Raw genomic sequence first — 22,417 nt, forward strand, 5'->3', positions numbered from 1 at the left:
CTATTACGCTCTCTAGAAATTAAAATATAACTGAAAAGGAGTATACAAACATAAAGTGAAAAATTAAAATGGTGAAAAGTAATATACAAAAGCCATTTGCACTACCACTGCAACAGTCTGGGGAATGACATCTTCAGAACAAGAAACATAAAGGATGAATGAGACCAGTTTGGCAACTGGGAATCAATGGATCTGCCATGCACACACAGTACTGTACAAGTAATTACCTACTAGTATCTCAGGAATCAATGGATCTGCCATGTACACACAGTAATTACCTACTAGTATCTCTTCTCCCTTCAGAAATCTTTGTTATGAACATTTCATTAACAAAATGCTCTTTTAAAAGCTGTTGATTCCTTTCTCCTGTGAATTTCTTTTTTGCAACTTTCTGGGAAAATTTTCATGACCAATGATTCATATTAACCTAGCAGTTACTCATGCAACTAATATCTACTCCACTTATTTTTTCAAGATTAGCAAAGATTGATATGTCCACATGGCAGGGATTATTATTGCACAAGAGAGAGAGAGAGAGAGAGAGAGAGAGAGAGAGAGAGAGAGAGAGAGAGAGAGAGATATGATGAATGAATAGTGATTCCAGCTTGGTCAGATGTGAAGCTACTCATCAAGATTCTCTCCCCTCTTTCAATAATGTTCTCTCTCTCTCTCTCTCTCTCTCTCTCTCTCTCTCTCTATAAGCCCTGATGTGACTCACAACAGTCAACTAAACATCCCACAGATCATTTACTGCTTAGGTCAACAAAGGTACATTATTAGTTTTAAAGGAATGTACCCTAACTGCCCCTTTCTCCCCTAAGATCAAACTCAATCCTTCTTGCTTGTGAGACAGGCTTCCTATCACTACATTATGAAGAGAGAGAGAGAAAGAGCAAGCTCATAATTTAGAGACACAAAAATTATATACATAATCACAATAAAATCATATCAGTACAAACCCTTCCTCTTCCACTGCCGGGATGTGAATCATTATCACGTCTATGTGATTTGTTGCGGTTGTCATTATTGTGGCCCCACTGGTTGTAGTTCTGTCGTCCTCTTCCACGACCTCGTACATCCTTTCCAGGCCTGTGATCTTCATTTTCATCAGGATAATATCTTATGTCTCGAGAGGCAAAGCTCAAACTGCTCTTTGGTTTATTCCTTTCTCCTCCACCACCATGGCTTTCAGAATTATCACCCTTAGGCAACTCCTCCTCTTGTTCACATTCTTGTTCATGGGGCAACCTGCCAAAGCCTCGTCCTCGAGACCCTCGTCCTCTCCCAGTGCCCTTTTCAGATTTTCCTCTAACTTTGTTTCCTTGTCCACCTTGACTACTGACATCAGTAACCATGTTGCCTTCTCTCTCTACTTTTTCACCTTCTTCTTCCTGTCCATCAGCTGATCCCCACTTGGAACCCTGTTTCCCTTTTCTTTTGCCTCTGCCATCTCGCTTTCTCTCTTTGTCACTGCCATCTCTATCAGGATCAGATAAAAAACGATAAGACGGGTCTGGTGGAGGGCCATCATTCTGCAAAAAAAAATTATGTATAAATTAACATGACTGGTCCTTATCAACAGGCATGACTTTTAAAACTTGAAAAGTGAAATAGAAAATCAACTGAGTCTTATTCCAGTCCATTCTGTTTAGTTGTTTTATATTTCAGTTAACTAATGTACAAAGCAATACTTTATACAGTACATACAATAAAACCTGGCTTAGACAAATCAGGCAATATTTCAGATTCAAATAAACTTGCTCTTTCTTTAAACCTTCAGCAGAAAACCCTTATGGACTGAGTCAATAGACTACAAACCCAAGAGGGCTCCAAGGGGAAATCAGCCTGCAAAGAGAGACAAGTTATAATACAATGGTAACTGTACAGGGAATGGAAAATAAAATAGATACACCTGAATTCAAGAGACATCAGCAGATAGCAGGCATGAATTCCCTCCTCTCTTAAACAATTGGAGATCAGAAGACTCCATACTGCTTATATACCTGTATATCAACTGTTCTTACAACAATGAATTTCATGTATTTCATGCCCTGAGCAAGTTCTATTTTCAGTAGATTAAACTGGGCTAGGATTACCAAACTTATTTATGATACTGTATTCACAAGCACTGTACTATATATCTTAAAACCAATAACCACCAGCTATATAGGATTATTTATTACCAGTCAACTGTTTATCTTTTCTCAGCTGTATTCATTCTTCCCTCAGCCACACTATCAAGAATATGCACAACTATTTTTGCCATTCTCTAGTAATATTTGTTTCCTGTTTTTATCTATTTTTTTTTACCTTATTTCAAGTTGTTGTTATAGCCCAAGCAAATCACACAAAGTAAAAATTTGTTGGAAAAAAACCAGCTTAGAGGAAAGTGCTAGAACTGATGGCCATATCAAGTAGTTTTATAAAAAAAAAATCAGGGACAACTATCAGTTACCCTTAGATTTATTTCTCACTGGTTCTCTTCTAGCTCTGGATGGCAGCTACCTGTGTGAGAACTCTGGAGAGATGAGAATTACCTTCTTCATCTGAACATCTGGAGAAAAACATACTTTAATCTCCTAGATTGGGCACAATAACACCAAATATTTTAACGTTAAAAGGAATTCAGCCAACTTGGAACCATGATCAGAAGTCAGTGACACAAGAACAATGAATCAGCATCTACTGCTTGGTTTTTCTGCATTAAGCTCAGAATTTGCGTACCAATGCACTATTACAAAACTGATAACTATACCTGTGAACTGGAGACTAAACAATACTGTATTGCTGTAAACCCACTATATTACTGTATTGTGATATCCTTCTCCAATAAAATTGTGTACTACTAAAGTGTTTTAATTCAGCATTGCATGAACCAAGCTTGTTTCATGAACAATACTTATTAGTATTGTGGAGCCCACCATGAACATTTTGTGAAGGAATGACATTAAAGGTAGGATTTCTCATATATGCATTCTAGGCTAGTTCCCCAAGCAGCAGGGTAACAGGGGCATCAGTTTATGCAAATCATGTAACATTTTTTGTATTTTCAAATACCGCAGACCTGCTTTTATGAAAGAATGTCATGAGAAAGTCAACCATGACTTCAACATGGAACTTTCTGTTCTGTATTGCAGCTATGTAAAGGGCAAGACGATGTTTGAACTTAAGGAAACCTTTCCCCTGGTTCAATTCAAAATGTGTCACTGTACTATTTTTCTTATTAACATTTTTTTTACCTTCTCCATATTCAATTGTCTCTCTACCATCTTACTATACAGCTTCTGAAACAATCAAATCAGTGAAACTGCAGGATATTCCCTCAGTTTTGGACCCTTGTTAATGACATGACACTCATTTTGAACCATCCCCTTAGGGCAGGAAATAGATTAAGGGATCAACCACCCTGCCTCTAAGTGGACCTACCTAACCCTTTCCTTCTTTATTATCAATCTTTCTACACCATGTAACTTTCTCTTTTCCTCATAAAGGAAGTTCTGTTATGCTGGAGTTTCCCTGTTTTTGTACTGTATGCTGGCAAAGTTGGTGGAGCATACTAGTAACAAGAACACAGGTGACAGCCTGAAAAGCTCGATGGTCAGCAGATGCACACTGTTGAGTAAATATTTGTTTGCTGATTCCTCTCATACTTTTCTGGTGCATGTAAAGAGCTACTCTGGCTCCATACTATCTGGAACAAAACTAAAGAAGACAAAGCAGGTTGTGAAAGCTAATCACTTCTAGCACTCCTTACATGTAAATGGTCATATTCTAGAATTTTTCTGACTTTACAGGGACTTCCTCCTTTATAGTCTGCGTGTGTTATGATGTCGCTGCAGGATCTTCATCCATGTAGGTTTTTTTTTTTACTTTGGTTATGGTGACAATTTCCATGCAAATAATCCTTGCAGTTTGAAGGTTTCTTCCTCCTTTCAACATATTCCAAGCCAGTCATGGCTCACATTCCAAATTCAGGATGTGGAGTTCTCATTGGTGACCCAGACAAGTTGAAGGCTTCTGCTTCAACCTCTTACCTCTCAAGTTCCTGCTGCACTGATGCTGATGACCCTTGGTGTTCCTATGGATAACCCTTACCCTGTATCTGATGGCCAAACAAGCAAAAATGAAATGCTTGCCACTGGGATTCAAAATACTGTGGTGAAAATGAGAAGTACAAAGAAACTGAATACTTTACATGTTATTGGACTCCAACTCAAACAAGAAGTAATAAATGGGATGCACGGATATCCTTCAAAAGGCAAAAAGAAGTGTCTGAGGCAAACAGATATATAAATAATGTAGAAAAGGGTTGAAAATTGAAGCAACAGAGGCACTTTGTAACCAGCCTCCTAAAGGTTTTGAATTTTACAAACTCGCTAAGTGGTGTAAGAGGAATAACAAAAGCAGAAGCCTCCCCTTGCAAAGATCCCCAAAGTCAACCAATAGGTAGTAGCAAAAGTCAAACCAGAAAATTAAGACAATTTTAGCTTTTGCCAATACCTGCAAAAAGAGGCAAGAAGTATTCAATCCGGAGACATCAATCAATTTGGGAAAAGTTCTGTCCTTAAACTAAATTCAAGACTCAAGCATACGTGTTTCAGTAACATGAAAATAAATGATGACATGATGGTAAGAGATAAAACCCCATTAAAACCTTAGCTATGGTAGAGGGATCATATCCAACAAAGATTTTTATAAATTCAGTGAAGAATACATTCTAGGTATGTATCCTAAAGAATAAATTCATGTGACCTGAAGAGTAAATTCTAGATATCTCAAGACAATATATGGAGGTATACTAAAGAATAAATTCTAGGTATGTAACCTGAAGAATAAATTCTAGATATCTCAAGAAAATGTATGGGAAGTATACAAAGTCCAAAATGCAACAATAATTATTCTAACATCTGGCAAATTATCTAGTATGTATATATATATATATTATATATATTATATATATATATATATATATATATATATATATATATATATATATATATATATATATATATATATATATATATATATATATATATATATATATATATATATATATATATATATTATATATATATATATATATATATATATATATATATATATATATATATATATATATATATATATATATATCCATCTCCTGAATATATACAATCAAGCAGCAACGTAAAAATTGCAAAGTTGATAATAAGTCCCCACCCCCGTTTATTATCAACTAAAAATTCCTTCAAAATATATAAAATATATTATTTCCAGTGAATTGGATATTAAAGACCCATTATACAAAAATTGACAAACTGAAATTAAAAATGGTCTAGAAAAAATTGAAATTGTTATGTATTGTCCACAGACCCATGACAAAAATTGTCAAGAATACAAAAATGAAGAAGACAGTCTGCAAATCAAACGCAGAACATATCAGTGAGGAATATGCTAGAAAGCTTTGTAGGTAAAAAAAAAAAATTGCCAAGGCAGTAAAATCAACGTATTAGCTCTTAAAACTAAATCTCTCTCAAAGACGAATACTGTATTTCTCAGTGTCAAAAACTGTTTTTTCCTAAAATAAGTCTCAGAAATTTGTTTACATCCTAGAGGTTGAAAAATTCATAAGCCCATCCTAACCTCACAGGATGGTTATCTTTGCAAGACAGGAATTAGTGTGCCTGTACATGGCCTTTGAATGAAGTTTATAAATTACTATTAATTAAAAAAGTAAATAAGCAAAAGTAAAAAGATGGAATAATATATGTAGTCACAAAGATTTATTCCTGTACTGGCAGATTCCAGTGGGTGAGTTACCAGACAAATAAGAACTTAAATGTTACACATCAATATTAGGTATTTTATTAGGTATTTTATTAAGTATTTTCTCAAACGACCCTGTTTTGAAGTGAACATTATTAGCTAACAAAAGTAAAACTGTGGTAGGTTAGAGGGGTTTAGAAGTAAATCTTGCTAGAACAAGACTACAGTATTTAATGTGGAAATTTTGTGATACATTACTTTTTTTATGATAAGTTTCTTCTGAAATTCACACTACAGGCAGTCCCCGGTTATCGGCAGGGTTCCGTTTCTGAGGGTGTGATGATAACTGAAAATCGCCACTAACCGAAAATTGGCAATTTTTGGGGGTTATCGGCGCCAAAAAACACCGATTTTCGGTTATCGGCACCTCTGTTAGGTATGTATCGGCGACAATACCCGATTACCGGCGCCGATAAGCGGAAATCGGTGATTTTCGGCGCCAAAAATTGCCGATTTTCGTCGCTAGACAAGCCCCATAAAACCGGATCGCTGTTAACCGAGCCCGCCGTTAACCGGGGACTGCCTGTACAATGTTTCATACCTAATAACAATGTGCAAAATATTTTCATGTTTTGCATATTAATGTCTTTTATTGTAATATCTATATGGCAGAGATTTAATCTTTATTCTATTTTCATTTTGTTCTAACTGGGATGTCATGTTTATGTCATACTCTAGCCAAGTATAACTGCAAAATAGGGTTATTTAGCATTTCTATTATTTCCTGTTGTTTTGTTCAACTCTTCTTTATCTGTGACTGACAAAATTACTGCAATAAGCCTACATCCACCACCATCAAAATCTTAAAATACGGCAACAGCTCTAGCCACAGCCATTTGCAATGATTGACACTAATTACCAAGGACATTTCTGATGTTTTACGCAACTACTCAGTTTATACTATATACTGTACATTCCTCCACATTCTGTAAAATGTTTTCAGTTTGTAGTAAGTTAACTTTAGAAAACCTTAATAAATTCAAAATCAGTGAACTTGAAATAACTTTTTTAATATACAGTAATGAACTCAAAAACTACCATAATCAATGTGCTGTGGCAGGCAAAGCCACAGTGTATAATGCACTGAGAGAGTTGAATGTGCACAAGCACCAAGCAAAACACAGCCATTAACTCTTGCATGTTGCCAACTTATTTTTACATTTTTTGTTTTCAAAGTTTTGCTAGTCAAAATTGGCATGAGTCTTTGAGGTTAGGTCTTCTTCGATACCAGAAAATACACTAACTTGTCTTTACCCAGCAAATCTTCCTCTTAGCAGCTCTCCTCTCGTGTAACCTCTTTGCTTGAATTAAGGGAGGGCAGCTCTGGTTAGGGACTGAAGGATGCACAACCCATCAACAGGGTTCCTGCAACCAACTGTTCTGTATCATCCAGTCATAAAAAAGAGGGGGGGAAGAAGTCAGACTCCATCATCAAGATATATGCGGAAGCACCTAAAGCATCATGGTTTGTGTACTTCAAAACAATCTGAAATCCATTCCTCAAGTAAAAAGGATAATATTGAGTTTGAGGAGGGTACACTCCACAAACACACATAAAACAAACCCTGGAAAACCAAGTGAATCTAAGTCCAGTCTGTCAAGACCACCCATGGCAAGTTTATTTTCAAATAGATTAGATAAATAAAAAAAAAAATAAATTGAGAGGGGTCCCATCCAAGGGGTCTTCCAAAAGTAAATAATTTTCTCTTCTATGCTCCAGCAGAGCTGTAGGGGTCTGAGAGCTCGAAGTGAGCAGTTAAGTCTTAATTCATGACCACAAACAAGATATCATATGATCCCATTAAACAAAACTGGGTTCTGCATAATATAATCCTGGATTAAAGTCTGATATACAAGTATGGGACAGTATATATATTTCTACCCCAACTATAGGTCGCGGAAAGGGAGAAGCAGCAATCAACGCTTGTTCATCCTTCTGGCACTCTTTACTGCTCTTAATGCTAATCTACAAGCAGTTGCAGTAACTTTCAGTTTGCACACACAGTTAACAATATGCTCCATATTTATTCCTCCAGATTTAGCCTTCACTTACACATATTCAGAATCTAATATATAAATGTCCTAACCACTAATTACGCTTTGGGGATTTTAACGCTCAAAACGCTCTATGGGTCGGAGGAGCAGTAGATGCCAAAGGCGGAATATAAGGGGATATCTTGGGTAATCACAATATTACAGGCCTAAATAATAGAACAATGACCTTCAACAGGATGTATACAAATACCTTATAGCTACTGAGATAAGTACTGTAATTGCTTATTTTACACTGATAATGATTATGACTGATCAGCAACGAATAACTTAATGGAAGTGTCTAGAACATGCAGATTAGAAAAATTTTAGTGAAAGTGCTTGTACTGAGAGTACTAGAGTATAGAGTCTTTTAGCTCCCACATAGAGACATAAGTATGTCACAACCACCTTGGATAGTGCAAATGCGTCTCTTAAAAATAAAACAACAAAGGCCAGCCCTTTAAACCAGCAGTTCCATGATGGAACAAAGCTTGTGGCATTATGAGAAAGGTTACAAGAAAATGCTATAATAAAATATATAAAAATAGTGGTTTTGAACAATAAAAACTTAGTATAAAAACATGCTACAGCTCAACAAGACATAGTTAAAAAAATCAAAAGAGAATCATGGATTTAGTATGCCAATGACTCAATTCAAAAACATCATCCAAATTAGTTTCAAAGAAAATAAAAAAAAAGCTCATGGCAAATTTATCCCTGAACCTTTGCCTGCTCTTAAGATAAATGGCAATCTAACCTCAAGAAGTTGCAGAAAACTAGAACATTTCTCAAAATTATGCAGTGAAAAAACTATTCTCTGCAACTTCAAGACATTCATAATGCTCACATTCTCTAGATCTGACTGAAAATACATGTGAATCTCATAATGTCAAATTCACATTATGAGAACTGAAAAATGCATTACAGAAAACAGAACCAATTGCCCCTGGTGAAGAGATAACCCTTTATGAAATGCTTAAGTACCTCCCAGAAAAATCCACAGAATATCTTTTAGGTGTTGTAAACAAAATCTGGGAAGTTTCTCTGATCATCCCAGTATTAAAGCCTAAATAAGAATGCCTCTCTACCTAGCGGATACAGACCAATAGCCCTCACCATTTGTTTCTGTATGCTGATAGAAAAAACTATCAATGCCAGAATCATATGGCATTTGGAAACTGTATCTGAAATAACCTTACTAATTTGGATTCAGGAATACTAGATCCAAACTACACTCTTTGCTCAACTTACCAACCCAAATCCAGCAGGGTTTTGCTACGCAGTCAAACTATAAGGACTTTTCTTGACCTATAAAAAAATTGTGACACAACTTGGCATTTTTGACATTATAAATGAGTTGCATAATATAGGTATAAAAGGAAATACAGTGCAGAGCATCTTATCCACATTCCATTTATCCAGGGACGTCAGTTACTCAGAGCTTATCAAGCCTCTAGTGGCCACTACATGAATTATTTGCAAAAAGTTTGAGGTGGATTTCATGTGCCTTGGGACTGGGCATGCTCGACTGACCAATAATTTTTGAAGGTGCCAGTGTACCAGAGTGCACTCACTGTAATAGTGCTTCGTCAGTTGAGCACATTCTAGTGCACATCTCCAAATATGACCATCTAAGGACATAATGCAACTTAGATACTAAGGATATTTCAGAAATTTCAAATGACCATTCAGATGTAGATAATTTTATAGGTTAAGTATGACAGGTCAAAATTTTCAATGAAATATGAAGTTTTCATAATAAAACTATTGTAATACTTACCTGAACACCTGAATTCGCTCTTCATCCCACTAGCCCGAACAACTCTCAATTACCCCTCCCACTAGTGGGAATTTTAACAGCCAGCTTTACCAACACTGCAGGTAAAATCTTGTCACTTGAGCTACCATAACAAATGGTTCGCAACGCTGACACAGGTGTGCGCTGACACGCCCCATTTTTGTCAATTGCTTTATTCAAGGTCAAAATTGATGTGGGGAAAGGAGGGTGAGAATCATTCAGGTGTTCAGGTAAGTATTACAATATTAGTTTTTTATGAAAAGTTCATACTGCAATACACTCCCTGAACACCTGAATTCGCCCGATTAACAACATTTAGAGGAGGAGGGATCAATTCTATTGCATGCCCCTTCGACAACTGCAGAGATGGTAGCTCACCAATCTGCTCTGCCTAAGATATCCGTTTAGTCATACACTCACCATATCAATCAATGCTTTCAGTGAAGAGACATGTTGGAGAGTACTTTGATCGACAGTCAGGTCAGTACTCTCGGTCCATCGACCTCCCATGTGGCTCTTCAGAACCTCTCATGTATGGAGGAGAATGAGGCAGAGTGCAGAGCCGCTGGCCCTCCGGGATAACCATCTAAGTTTGCGGCACACCCCCTTTTCACAACCGCAGAGATGGCAGCTCACCGATCTGCTCTGCATAGGATATCTATTTAGTTATACACTCACCTTATCAATCGATGCTTTTGGTGATGAGACATGCTGGAGAGAGTACTTTGATCGCCAGTCAGGTCCGTACTGTCTCGGTACGTCAACCTCCCATGTGATTCTTCAGAACCTCTCATGTATGGAGGAGTACAATGAACCTCCCATGTGGCTATTCAGAGCCTCTCATGCATGGAGGGAAATGAAGCAGTGTGCCAAGCCGCTGACCCTCCGCCACAAGGTTGCAGATCAGGCCTGACCGACAAGCAAAGAAGTATCTCAGCGCCGACGAAAGAGCCTAGCCTACTAGAGAACCCCCTTGGACTCTCGTAGGGAAACTATCAAAGACTAAGATACTTAAAATGTACTAAACCTAAGTTCATGTGATTATACTATCACTGTAGCCTAAGAATTCTAAAGACTAAAAGGAATTCCTCTATCTGGTTAACCTAAGAATCTCTGCACTAAGTGAATACCACCTCAGCTAAATTAACGCACCCTGGGTAATAGACTTCGCCGCTACACGTGGACTAAGAGAATAACCCTCCGAACCTCCGCACTAAGCGAATACCATCTCAGCTAGGTGAACGCACCCTAGATAGTAGACTTTGCCTCTACACGCGATGAGGCGAATCGAACGTCTCGTAAGTAAAGGAAGTAAACACTGAGACGGACTTCCAAGTAGCTGCCTCCAGAATAGAAGGCACTGAATAATTCCTTAGAAAGGAAGATGAAGTGGACATACTCCGAATACTGCGCGGTCGGGAAATACAGAGCTGAAGACGACGAAGAAGAACCCTGAGAAGCCTGGGAAATCACCTCCCTATGAAAGTAACTAATTGCATTCTTTGACAGCGAATGGGAAGGATTCCGCTGAGATACAAGAAGTGTATGAGGAAGCGGACGGAGTTTCTCAACTTTTGATAAACAGACTTTGATGCTCGCACCGGACAACAGGCATCTCTGCTGGATCGCCGGTAACGAACACTTGCAGATAAAGAACTTTAAACGAACGAAGCAGAGTTTTAACCTCCGATATTGTCTTTGCCACAAATTCTGGAAGAAAGACAAATACGTATCATTTCTCACACAGGAACCCAACCTAGAAACTGCCTGAAGCTTGCCCAACCCTCTAGCTGAAACTAAAGCCGTAAGAAAAAGCAACTTCTTAGTCAGTGTCTTAATGTTATAGCTTCAATGGGTTCAATGGCAGGGGAACGCAAGAAAAATATTGAAGTACTTCCGACAAGTCCCACGGAGGGGCCCGAGTCAGCAAGACAGGACATTCAATCTTAAAAGAACGTAATAAATCATCGATTATCTTACTACTAGAGATTTTAGGAAGGTGGAAACTAATTGTACCACTAAGCGTTGAGCAGTAGTCAGCCATTGCCAAATACGAAAAACCCTTGACTTTCCGAAGGAATAAAAGAAAATCAGCTATTTGGCTATGGAAGGTCTAGAGATGGAATGACCTTCCTTCTATACCCTGTCTAGGTGAACCTGGTAAGGGTTATGGGTTGACTTTCTCAAGCTGAAAGAAAGCTGTCTAGCCACAGCTTTAGGGAGTCTGCACTGTCTAGCTGCTCTCTCTACAGTCACCCTGCAACTAGGTACAGCATGCGAGGGTTTGGATGATAATAGTGAGAATGCGGTCGTCTGCGAAGAACTTTCGCATGGGTCACATTGGTAGGGACATCAGAACTTCCGTAAGGAGCTCTAAGAGTTCTGGAAACCAAGCGCGTTAGGGCCAGCAGGGAGCTATTAGAGTCATAGACATCTTGACACTCTCTCACAATTTCCTTATTACCTGATGAATGATACCAGATGGAGGAAAAGCATACACCTGCATGTGATTCCAATTCGTAACATCACATCGGTGCCTATCGACATGGGGACCACCATTGGTAAGAAATAAACCGGAAGATGATGGTTTAATCACGTCAGGAATAAGTCCACAGTTGCTGGCCACTTCCAGAGAACCTAGGACATTACTTCCTGGGCCAAAGCCGACTCTCCCCACCCCACAATACCTGACGGGAGCAACTTAGCGAATCGGCTCGTACGTTGAGACTCCCCGATATAAATTGGGGAAGAAGGGACACCTTTCATTCTTCGCACCCTCTCAGGTCTCTCTGTTCTATAGTATTGAGTTCTGTTGATCCTGTTCCCCCCTGAGTTCTTCAGATACGACCTGGCTGTTACACTGTCGCTAAACATAGCCACTACTCTGTCGTGCACTAGGACTGATAACAACTGAAGGCTTCCTTTACAGCCTTGATTCCCGAAGATTTATTGACTCCTCTCGTTCCTGAACCGCCCCCGAGGCCCCAGGCCTGGGTTTCCTCCAAGGTTGTTCCCCAACCTTGATCTGAGGTATCTGTGTACAGACGAACGTCGGGAAAAGGGGAGTCGATAGACCTTCCCGGTGTCAGATGCACTTCTTCTGACCACCACAGACGATCCAACAGGCAAGAATCGCTCCCGACTATAACTGCATTCTCTTTGCGGAAGTCCCAGCGATTCCTGAAACATACCTGAAGAGGGTGCATCTGGAGACAAGACCCTGGAATTAAAAGAGAGAGAGAGAGAGAGAGACATTCTCCCTAAGAGGCTTCTCCAAGCTGGTACCGGCCATTCCCTGCTGAACAGGAACCCTTCTACCTGCTGAAGGACCGACTGGATCCTCTCCAGGGTTGGGAAAACCCTCAAAGGAAGAGAGAGAATCCTCCTATCTGAATAGGTTGAAGATTCCATAAGAATTCCCTCGCGCTTAATAGCTCCTCTAGAGAGGAGGCAAGGATCAACCAATCGTCTAGATACCTCAACACTCTGTACCCTCGACGATGCATAACTGCCAATACCAGAGACATGAGTTAAAAGAAACAATGTTCGTCATATTGGCTACGTCATCTTCCTTGAACAAAGAATTAGCTAAGGCTGAGGTGTTCTATGCAATCCCTCTTATGAACATCCGGATACTGAGGGGGACGATGGCCATGATAGAAATTTCGACTTTTCTGCTCCAAACGTCATAGACAAAGCCAAAGCATTCACCTGGTGAGCCAGACCCCTCGAAATAAATTTATTAGGCTGCAAACAGCCATGGATCCGAAGGGACATAGCCGTCACTCTTTTAGAACCCCCTTACAGTAAACCTGACAGCATCCAGAGAGAGTGCGCAAGAGCCTCAGTCTGACTGCGCAACACATCCTCCAAAGCATCTGCTTCCCTAAGAGAAGTCCCTATTAGCCGAGACGACGCCGGAGACCTAGACAGGATTGCCTCAACCGATTCGTTGAATGGCAACCTGACACCTGCCGAAGAGTTACCTCGAACTGCATAAATGTTCTTACGCAGAGAGAGAAGAGAAGAGCCCTGTCTATTAGAAGCCACTACCAATGCTAAACGACCATCTGCCTCCTCCAAAGCCTGTCTAACCCGATTGAACCAAACCAGCCAACACGAAAAAGAAGCAGGAGCTGGCTTAGTGGCATAAAAGGCCTCAGAAAAAAGACTGAATTGACGAAATTGGGAGGTCCGGAGCTCTTGCTAGGGGGTACGAAGAAGTAACATACTCAAGCATGTGTCTGTAATCGTTACTGCTGGCAAGAGGACATTCTAAGTCCACCGGAATCTCCTGCACCTCCGGATATGAATCCTGTTCCGCAATGTCTGAACGGTCTAAGACCGACAAAGGAGGAGGAACTGAATGAAGCCTGGACAATGATGAAGAGTCCACAAGCGGACCACCCTAACCAGAATGCTGAACACCCACACCTAATTGGGTACCCAGAGCTGAATCTGCATAGTTGAACCCGCCAGGAAGAAGAGAAGGCTGAACCGATAAAACCCGGAGCCAATTCACCATTATTATCAAGGGGAAGAAGAGTGAGAGTGGCCAAACCCACATTGCTAAACCCTGGGGGAGGATGCGCAAATGAAACTGCTTGCGGAGGGACGGAAGAAGAAGGAGGGAGAATGAAAGAGGTAGAAGCTACCCTCAGAGTTACTGCTGTGGAAAATGAAGGCGATGAAAGCCACGGCCACTCGAAGAAGGTACCGTAAGCCCTGCCAAAACCGCAGAGCGCAAACCCGGACTGGAAGCGACAGGCAAACCCTGTGAAATACCTGATACTACCAGAGCAGCCACTTGAAGTGGAAGCAAGGGGTTGCGCATACCTGAAGGGATGGAACATGAAACGCCTGCGGCCAAATTCTGCTGAAACTGCGTTATCACCTGTCCGGAAGCTCCTCCTACCGGAGAAGACTGTACTGAGGAAGGAAAGGTGGGAGGAATAGCAGACGCATAAAAAAAGTTACCTGAGAAGAGGAAAGCCAAAAGTCGAAGGAGGGAAAACGGAAGATGCAGAAGCTGCAGGAAAGAACGGAGCAGAAGAAGAAGAAGCCGAAGAGGAGATTGAAAAAAAAGGGGCAGCAGAGAATGTGGGAGCAGGAGATGAAGCGACAGATAACCCGACTGTACTGAGGAAGGAAAGGCGGGAGACAGAGGAATAGCAGACACATAAAAAAGATTACCTGAGAAGAGGAAAAGCCAAGAGTTGAAGAAGGAGGGAAAACAGAAGATGTGGAAGCCACAGGAAAGACCGGAGCAGAAGAAGAAGAGACCAAAGAGGAGACCGAAAAAGGAGCAACAGAGAATGTGGGAGCAGGAGATGAAGCGACAGATAACCCAGAAGAAAACTTAAAACGAAGAGACAGAAGGCACACCGAATCGGCCGCCCCCTCGATAATCCTGAAACATATCCGACACGAATTCTGGATAGTACTGTGCCACATACTCTCTAATGTTAGAGAAAACATTAAAAAAAAAACCTCTCACCATAGGTCTGAGCCCGTTTGAAAGACCAAGCAAATCCACCTTACATTCTGCCACATCCAATTGCAGGTCCCGCAATCTACTTTTAGAAGCCGAAAGGACACACCAGAATCCGCCTTACTAGATGGAGGAGTAGAAAAACACAAAGAAGGGGGGAAACTACAGTAGAAGGTTCAAAAACAGTCGGAAGTGAATTAGGAATTAGAGCAGAAGGATTCTGCACCACCGGAACTGAAACATTGACTTGAGACTTTGAGCCAGACCGAGAAGAAGTGATGAAGGCGAAACTTTTGCTGGAGCACCAAAAAAAGACACTCAAACCCGAAACCGGAACCCGTCCAGGAGAATGACTCTGCACCTTTACTACCTTTTCCTCACTACCTAACCCAGACCTATTCTCCTTTATCACACCTAGATCCTGATCCTGACTAACATTATCAACATTAAATTTATCAATACTACAAGGGGGTTGGGGGGGAGGATCCTTCACTGCCTGCTCCGCACCACGGGGGCTGGAGAATCTACCCACTCGGAGGCTTTGCGGTTCTCCATTACCCTCAGCACCCATTAGGGCTGGTTCTGAAAAGGAAGAAGGATTAGACATCCTAACACTACTACTATCCTTATCTGAGAAATGTCGAAAAGACTAGCTATTAAATTTTCCATACTACTTGCAATCCTATCCTCTATCTGTCTGACTACCTCTGAACTCACTAAATCCATCAACTGATCTGTAGCAGAAGCCTGAGATACTTGAGGCAACGAAGAATCTGACCGATGTTTGATGCCCTTACTAGCCAAAGACTTGCGATGACGAATGTAATCCTCCATTTCTTGTGCCTTCCAATCGGAACATGCATCGCAATGAGTCTGCACATCACACTTAACCTTCCTACATACTTGACAGAATGTCTATTGTGTCTCAAGGTACTCATCCGTCTCTTGCAGGATGAAGAAGCAATGAGCGCCAACGTCCACCGTCGTAGGGACAGTTGAGGTCGACATCGAAGCCAATGGTGCGGTAGTAGAAGGTGAAAAAGTCCATGATGAACAATCGAGACCGGGAACCAGTGAGTCTAAATCCAAAAGACATTCCACATCGAAGATATCCAGAAAATACAGGAGAAAAACCGTTAAATACAATCCAGGCCTTCACCAGAAGTCCAAAATACAAAGAGAAGTCGGGCAATAGGATTAAAACCTCGCACTGCAGAAGGAAACAACCTTCCCGCAGCACGAACAAAAAGCAATTGACGAAAATGGGGCGTGTCGGAGCACACCTGTGTTAGCGTTGCCAACCATTTGTTATGGTAGCTCAAGCGACAAGATTTCACCTGCAGCGTTGGTAATGCTGGCTGTTAAAATTCCCACTAGTGGGATGGGTAATTGAGGGTTGTTCAAGCTAGTGGGATTAAGGGCAAATTCAGGTGTTCAGGGAGTGTATTGCAATAGTTTTAATATATGAATGTGTGGTTTTTTATTTATTTATTGTTTACATTTTATGACGGGGGAAGATTAAAGACCCTGGTTCTTTACAAAAATTAAAATTTTTACAAAATTAATTATTTGGCGACTTGCTGTTAAAGTTAGCTTATATATCTTTGTGCCATTTGGTGTGATCGGCATTCAAACAAAACAATGCTAGGCTGACCTGCTGGGACTGCCTCTGTAATCACCTGTTTCCCACCAGGTGGCTTTGGAATGTTTACGTTCTTGTCAGAATTCTTCAAGACTACCCACTAAGATGATGTCGGTTTCCACTTTAACAGTTGGTAAATATCCATTATTTGGAATGAATCTTACCTACTCTTAAAGTTAGCTGACTACCTCATTAAATGAGAATGGTGGGTTAGCACACGCAGAGAAACAACTGTTCAGCCAAGCAAACTAAAGGTTTTTTAGTGAGGGGAAAAAGCTTCTAACCATTCATACCTGTTGAGTGATCCTTCCTGGTAAGTACTGTTGCCAGAATTGGAACCACAGCAGGGTGTAAGGCCCTCACAGCGAAACTTGTTGGAGGATCCTCACAGGTAAAAAGTTCTATCTTGCTGAGTACTAGTGACTCCTATGCCTGAGTTGAAAGCCCATAACCGACAGTCCAAAACTAACAACAGCTACCTTCAGATATGAAGGTGCACTCATATACATCAATGTGTACCTTCATGCTTCCAAAACCCAATACTGTAACAGGATTTCCTATCAAGCCCATGGACCAGTAGGGCATCTCTACTTTCAAGAAACTCTACACTAAAGCACTATTCTAGAGGTGCTTTTAAATGACCTCTTATACAGACCTGACCCTCAGCGAGTTCTGGAATAACCATTTCAACATCCTCCACTGTATAGGACTTGTAGACAAAGCCTGGCAGTCAGTAAGTCTTACAGGGCCCTGAACTCTACTTAGAGGAAACTGTAGCCAGATGCTGTAACAAAAGGACTTCGAAGGCTATGAGGCAGAGCCTATTGGGGAGGATATTGTGTCACCAGGCAAGTCTTTGGGCTTGAAAGTCAGTGATAATGATGATGATGTGAAGTGGGTGTCAGAGTACAATGCAGAGCTCACAATAAATAAACTGCAGGGCCTCCAGAGCTGCTGCTGAGCTGTCTTCAGAGGAGGAGGGAAGGAAGAGAGGAAGTTCCTCATTAAATAAAAATGATGTGTGCAAGATAGGGAAAGTACAATTTCACTGAAAAATATCACCCAGATAAAGCTGTAGCAACTGTGTTATAAACCTGCAGAATGACAATGTCATGCCTCACTTTAGACACATTTTAAAATGCAGGCAAGAACAGACATTGTTGACAGGTTTTTTTGTGAGACAAAAACAGAGATTACTGACAGGTTTTTTGTGAGACAAAAACTCAGTGAATCTAAAGAAGCAAGTGCCATAAAGCAAAAGAGAACAGAAACACCCCTAGAAACAAAGTTGCCTGCTGTTTTTATGGAAGGGGCACTCCCCTTCCAATGAATAACATCTCACTCTCCTCTTCAAGTTTCTCACCAACTTCCACATATGCCATCATCTCTCCAAAGTACATATAAACTGAGAATAAATTCGTAATTATTTCATCTATATTTATTTTGTTTATGGTTTTATGGATGAGTTCTGCAAACTGCCGTGTTAAATCTGAGTTTAAATGCTATCATTTTCATTTTTGGGGGTCTGGAATGTATTAAATGAATTTACAATACTCCTTACAGAAAAAATCAATCTGATTGTGATCAGATTGGTTTGTGGGCAGCCCCCCTGGAATGAATTACATTTGCTAACCAAAGCTCCACTATGTAATACAGTACAGTATATTACTACACCTGTACAATAAAACTGGTTGAACACTCGACACAGAATTAGTAAATATACTCTAAAATAAACACTTCACCTCTGAGAGCCTTTGTCTAGTTGGCATAATATCAGATGGACGGGGAATAGAAGGATGTTCCTGGGATTCTCGAGGTCTATCAGATTTATCAGGCCTTGTTCTTGGAGCTTTCATAACATATGGTTTCACTTTGTCCATTGTTACTGTTGAGCTAAATTTATCTGCATTCTTCTTATCAGCTTCAATTTCCTGCCAAATCATAAAGACAAAGCTTTATAATCTACCACACTTTCTCATGGTAATGTACATTTAAAACTGTAATGCATAAGGTACCATATATTTAATAATTCAGCAATAATATATAAAAATAATGCAAAAAATGGAATGACATTCTCTGTAATAACCTATTGTAGCCTAACTGATCTACTACAGTCTAGGTTTGGTAGTTAGCACTATAAAATGGGCTTATTTGTACAGTAACTAAACATTTTACTAAATAATTTTACACAATTTTCTGTACAGTTTCCAACAATTTGGTTAAATTTGAGTTAAAACTTATGTTAACAGCGAGAGAAAGATAACATTAAAAAGCTGATATACAAGAATTACACAGATGCTTGCTTATGACAATGAGAGGAAACTTCGAACCACATTAGAATAATCTCATTTCTTGTCATTAGACATCAAGTCACAAAACCATGTCCTTGAAACAAATAATGACAGACCACCATCCATCACTATCCTGTAATAGATTTGCCACAAATCCTCTTTGTGCATCAATATAGCATCTTCAATATATCATTACAGTACCTTTAATGCACACAAAATAAAAGAGAACAAATGATCATTTGTTAAACACCACTGTGCACTATTCTATGATAAAACACAAGAACCTTTAATTTCTCAAGTTACCTCATGCCGCTTTCGAAGCTCTTCATTTTTCTTTCTTATGTTCTCCATCTTCTCTGTTAGCAGCTTTTCCTTCTCTTCACGAGACATCTGGTAAAAGATAGAGTTATTGTAAACCATGATATGGGATAGCTTTCCTAACAGAAATTAATAGTTTACTTGCCTTTCTTTTGCAAATATCCCTGTCCCACCATTATCTAAATTCTTTGCATGGTGTACAAAATAAACATTCGAGTGATGAATTGCATATATTTCTTATTCCACACTTTGGGTTTTTTACAAACTTTGTTTAAGCAACTAACTCATTACTGTGTTCTCCCTTACGCATACCTCTCTGACAATGATGGGGATTGCAGTGGGAAATATGAAATTCTTAAAATAAAATAAGGTTTTATATATACTTACCAAGTAATTACATACCTATAGTTTCTACTTTAAATGGAAGCTTAAGAATTGAAAATTTGCAGTATCACTCTTTTGTTTTGGTGCAGGTAAGTGGCCCGCCCACTTTCGGGGGAAGAATAGGTACAACGTAGCTAAAGAGCTCAGTTCATTTATGCTCTAAGTCCGTGTGAGGGGAGGCGGGATGGGCTCTGTTCATGTAATTACTTGTTAAGTATATATAAAACCTTATTTCATTACAAAATGTCATATTTTTATATGACATTTACCAAGTAATTACATAGCTGAATCCCACACTGATAGGAGGTGGGAAGAATGGACATGTGCTACTACAAAAACATTATAAAGAAATGCATTTGAAATAGAAAAGAAAAGCTAGCATTGTTGTAACCGTACCTGGGGAGACAGCAAGAGCAGGAGGATACTGACTCTTGGTTGTTGCTCATCTCGACCCGTAGGGACATGACTGATAGTGTCAGGATTGTCCATACTTCAGTGGGAGCTTTGTGGTTAGGGACTGCTTCTATGACTCGACAAAGCTTAAACACAACAATTGCCCTTGCCCTGGGCGAAAAATAGACATCGACTAACATACAACCATAAAATTATATTACCTGTACACCATTTAAAAAACTTCTATTACCCATCCATTAAAAACGAAGATTGGAGGGTACTCCAGGTACTAAGTACACCTGGCTTCCCAAAAACTCAACAACCTTAATCAAGGCGAGGAGACATAAATAGGAGGATCACTCCTACCCCTCATTCCCTAGTGCCACGCCAGCCTGGAGAATGGAACCAGTGTAATGTAGCCCTCGAACACAGTTTCAACGTCACATAGATAATAGTTGACGAAGACTGAGTGACAGTCCCAACAAGTCGATTGGATTATGGTAGCTAGAGAGAGACTGCGTTAAAAAGCCAACGAAGTGGCTACTGCCTGTACTTCATGTGCTATTACCTTTAACAACAGTAAATTATTCTCCTGAATTCCCAAGTGAGACTCTACAATAATGTCTCCCAAAAAGAATGAGATGGCATTCTTGGAGAGAGGACGTAATGGGTTCTTGACAGAACACCAGAGGTTACGAGAATTCCCTCTGATATTCTTGGGTCTCTCGATGTAAAATCTTAATGATCTCACTGGCCATAACACACTCTTGTTCAGACGGTCCTACCAGTTCTGCAAGACTCTGGACCGAAAAAGAATGAGGCCAAGGGTTAAGACGGGTACTAGTTTTTGGCTAAGAAGCCTAAAATATAAGAGCAAATAGCTGTCTCTTGCAAAAAAGCAACTTGTTTGTCCAGGGCTTGTAACTCCCTGACTCTTTCGCTGTGCTAAAGAGATTAAGAAAAGTGCCTTTCTAGACAGATCCCTAAAGGAGGACATCTGCATAGGTTCAAAAGGCAGGCCTGACAACCAATGTAGGGCTACATCTAGGTTTCAAGACACTGACTGCTGAGACTTCCTTTCCTGGTGTCAAAAGACTTGACTAAGTCTGAAATGCCAGGAAATGTTCACACCTCTGTGCTTGAATACTGAGTTGCATGGATCTGTAACCCTTTATCGTAGACATCGAAAGGCCTCTGGAAGATCCTGGGTAAAGTAAAAATTCGGCTAGTTGGGCTACAGAGGTAGAAGGCGGCGAGATGCTACGTTCTTTACCCCATCTCCTAAAACTGCCCACTTAGCCTGGTAGTGCTTTGAGCAAGAGTCGCATCTACATTTTGTGATAGCATTTGCAACTTTTCTTGAAAATCCTTTCGCTCTAACAAGCTTCCTGACAGTTTAAAGCCTGTCAGAGCGAGAGTGGACGAACCTTGATGATATCTGTTGAAGTGAGGCTGTCTGAGAAGATCTTTCCTCTGTGGAAGGAGCCATGGAAAGTCCGACAGAAGTTCCAGAAGGTCTGGAAACCACTCCTTTTGAAGCCAAAAGGGAGCTACTAAGATCACTGATAAGTGATGATAAGTCTTAACTTTGTTGATCATGTCTCTTACTAAACTAAATGGAGGGAAGGCATACATTTCCAGGCGTGACCAATCTGACCAATCCTGAAGTATCACCTCTGTTGCTAAAGTCTGAGGGTCTGGCGCCAGAGAGCAATACAGGGGGAGGCGATGGATCCTGGATGTTGCAAACAAGTCTATCGACGGTATTCCCACTGTTTCAACAGGCTGGTGCACACCTGTGGATTCAGTGACCATTCCGTGGGTAGAACCCATTTGCAATGGCTCAATTCGTCTACTAATATGCTGAACTTGCCCTGAACACAGCAGGTGAGAATCTGTGTCTTGTTGCTGTGCGCCCAAAGAAAGAGATCCTTGGCTAATTTGCACAGTGACCAAGAGTGAGTGCCTCCTTGGTTTCGAATATGAGCCAGAGCTGTCATGTTGTCAGAGTGAACCGTGAATATGAGCCAGAGCTGTTGTGCTGTCAGAGTGAACCGCAATCACTGAGACTTGAGTTACTGCGGCAAAATGTTGAAGAGCCAGGTGAATCTCTTTCAGCTCCTACAGATTTATGCAGTTTCCTCTTTTGAAGGACCATTCCTGACACTTCCAATTGCCCTAGTGTCTCTCCCCAACCTAGGTCCGATGTGTTGGAGAATAATGAGAGGTTCGGGTTCGGATGACATAGGGACTTCTGTGAG

The 22,417-nt window shown here is 40.3% G+C and overlaps 1 protein-coding gene across 4 annotated transcripts in view; it reads right to left on the reverse strand.

The window, feature by feature from the left end:
* LOC136825457 (coiled-coil domain-containing protein 9-like) overlaps positions 1-22,417 on the reverse strand; it is a 74,355-nt gene that overhangs the window by 40,516 nt on the left and 11,422 nt on the right. For all 4 annotated transcript variants that reach the window (XM_067081928.1, XM_067081930.1, XM_067081929.1 and 1 more), the window contains 3 exons: positions 19,365-19,451; positions 18,513-18,701; positions 960-1,532 (listed from right to left, as the gene is read on the reverse strand). In XM_067081928.1, the coding sequence (XP_066938029.1) occupies positions 960-1,532; positions 18,513-18,701; positions 19,365-19,451 (849 nt within the window). The remainder of the gene's footprint in view (positions 1-959; positions 1,533-18,512; positions 18,702-19,364; positions 19,452-22,417) is intronic.

The sequence above is a fragment of the Macrobrachium rosenbergii genome, chromosome 37 (genome assembly GCF_040412425.1).
Source record: "Macrobrachium rosenbergii isolate ZJJX-2024 chromosome 37, ASM4041242v1, whole genome shotgun sequence".
NCBI classification, from domain to species: Eukaryota; Metazoa; Arthropoda; class Malacostraca; order Decapoda; family Palaemonidae; genus Macrobrachium; species Macrobrachium rosenbergii.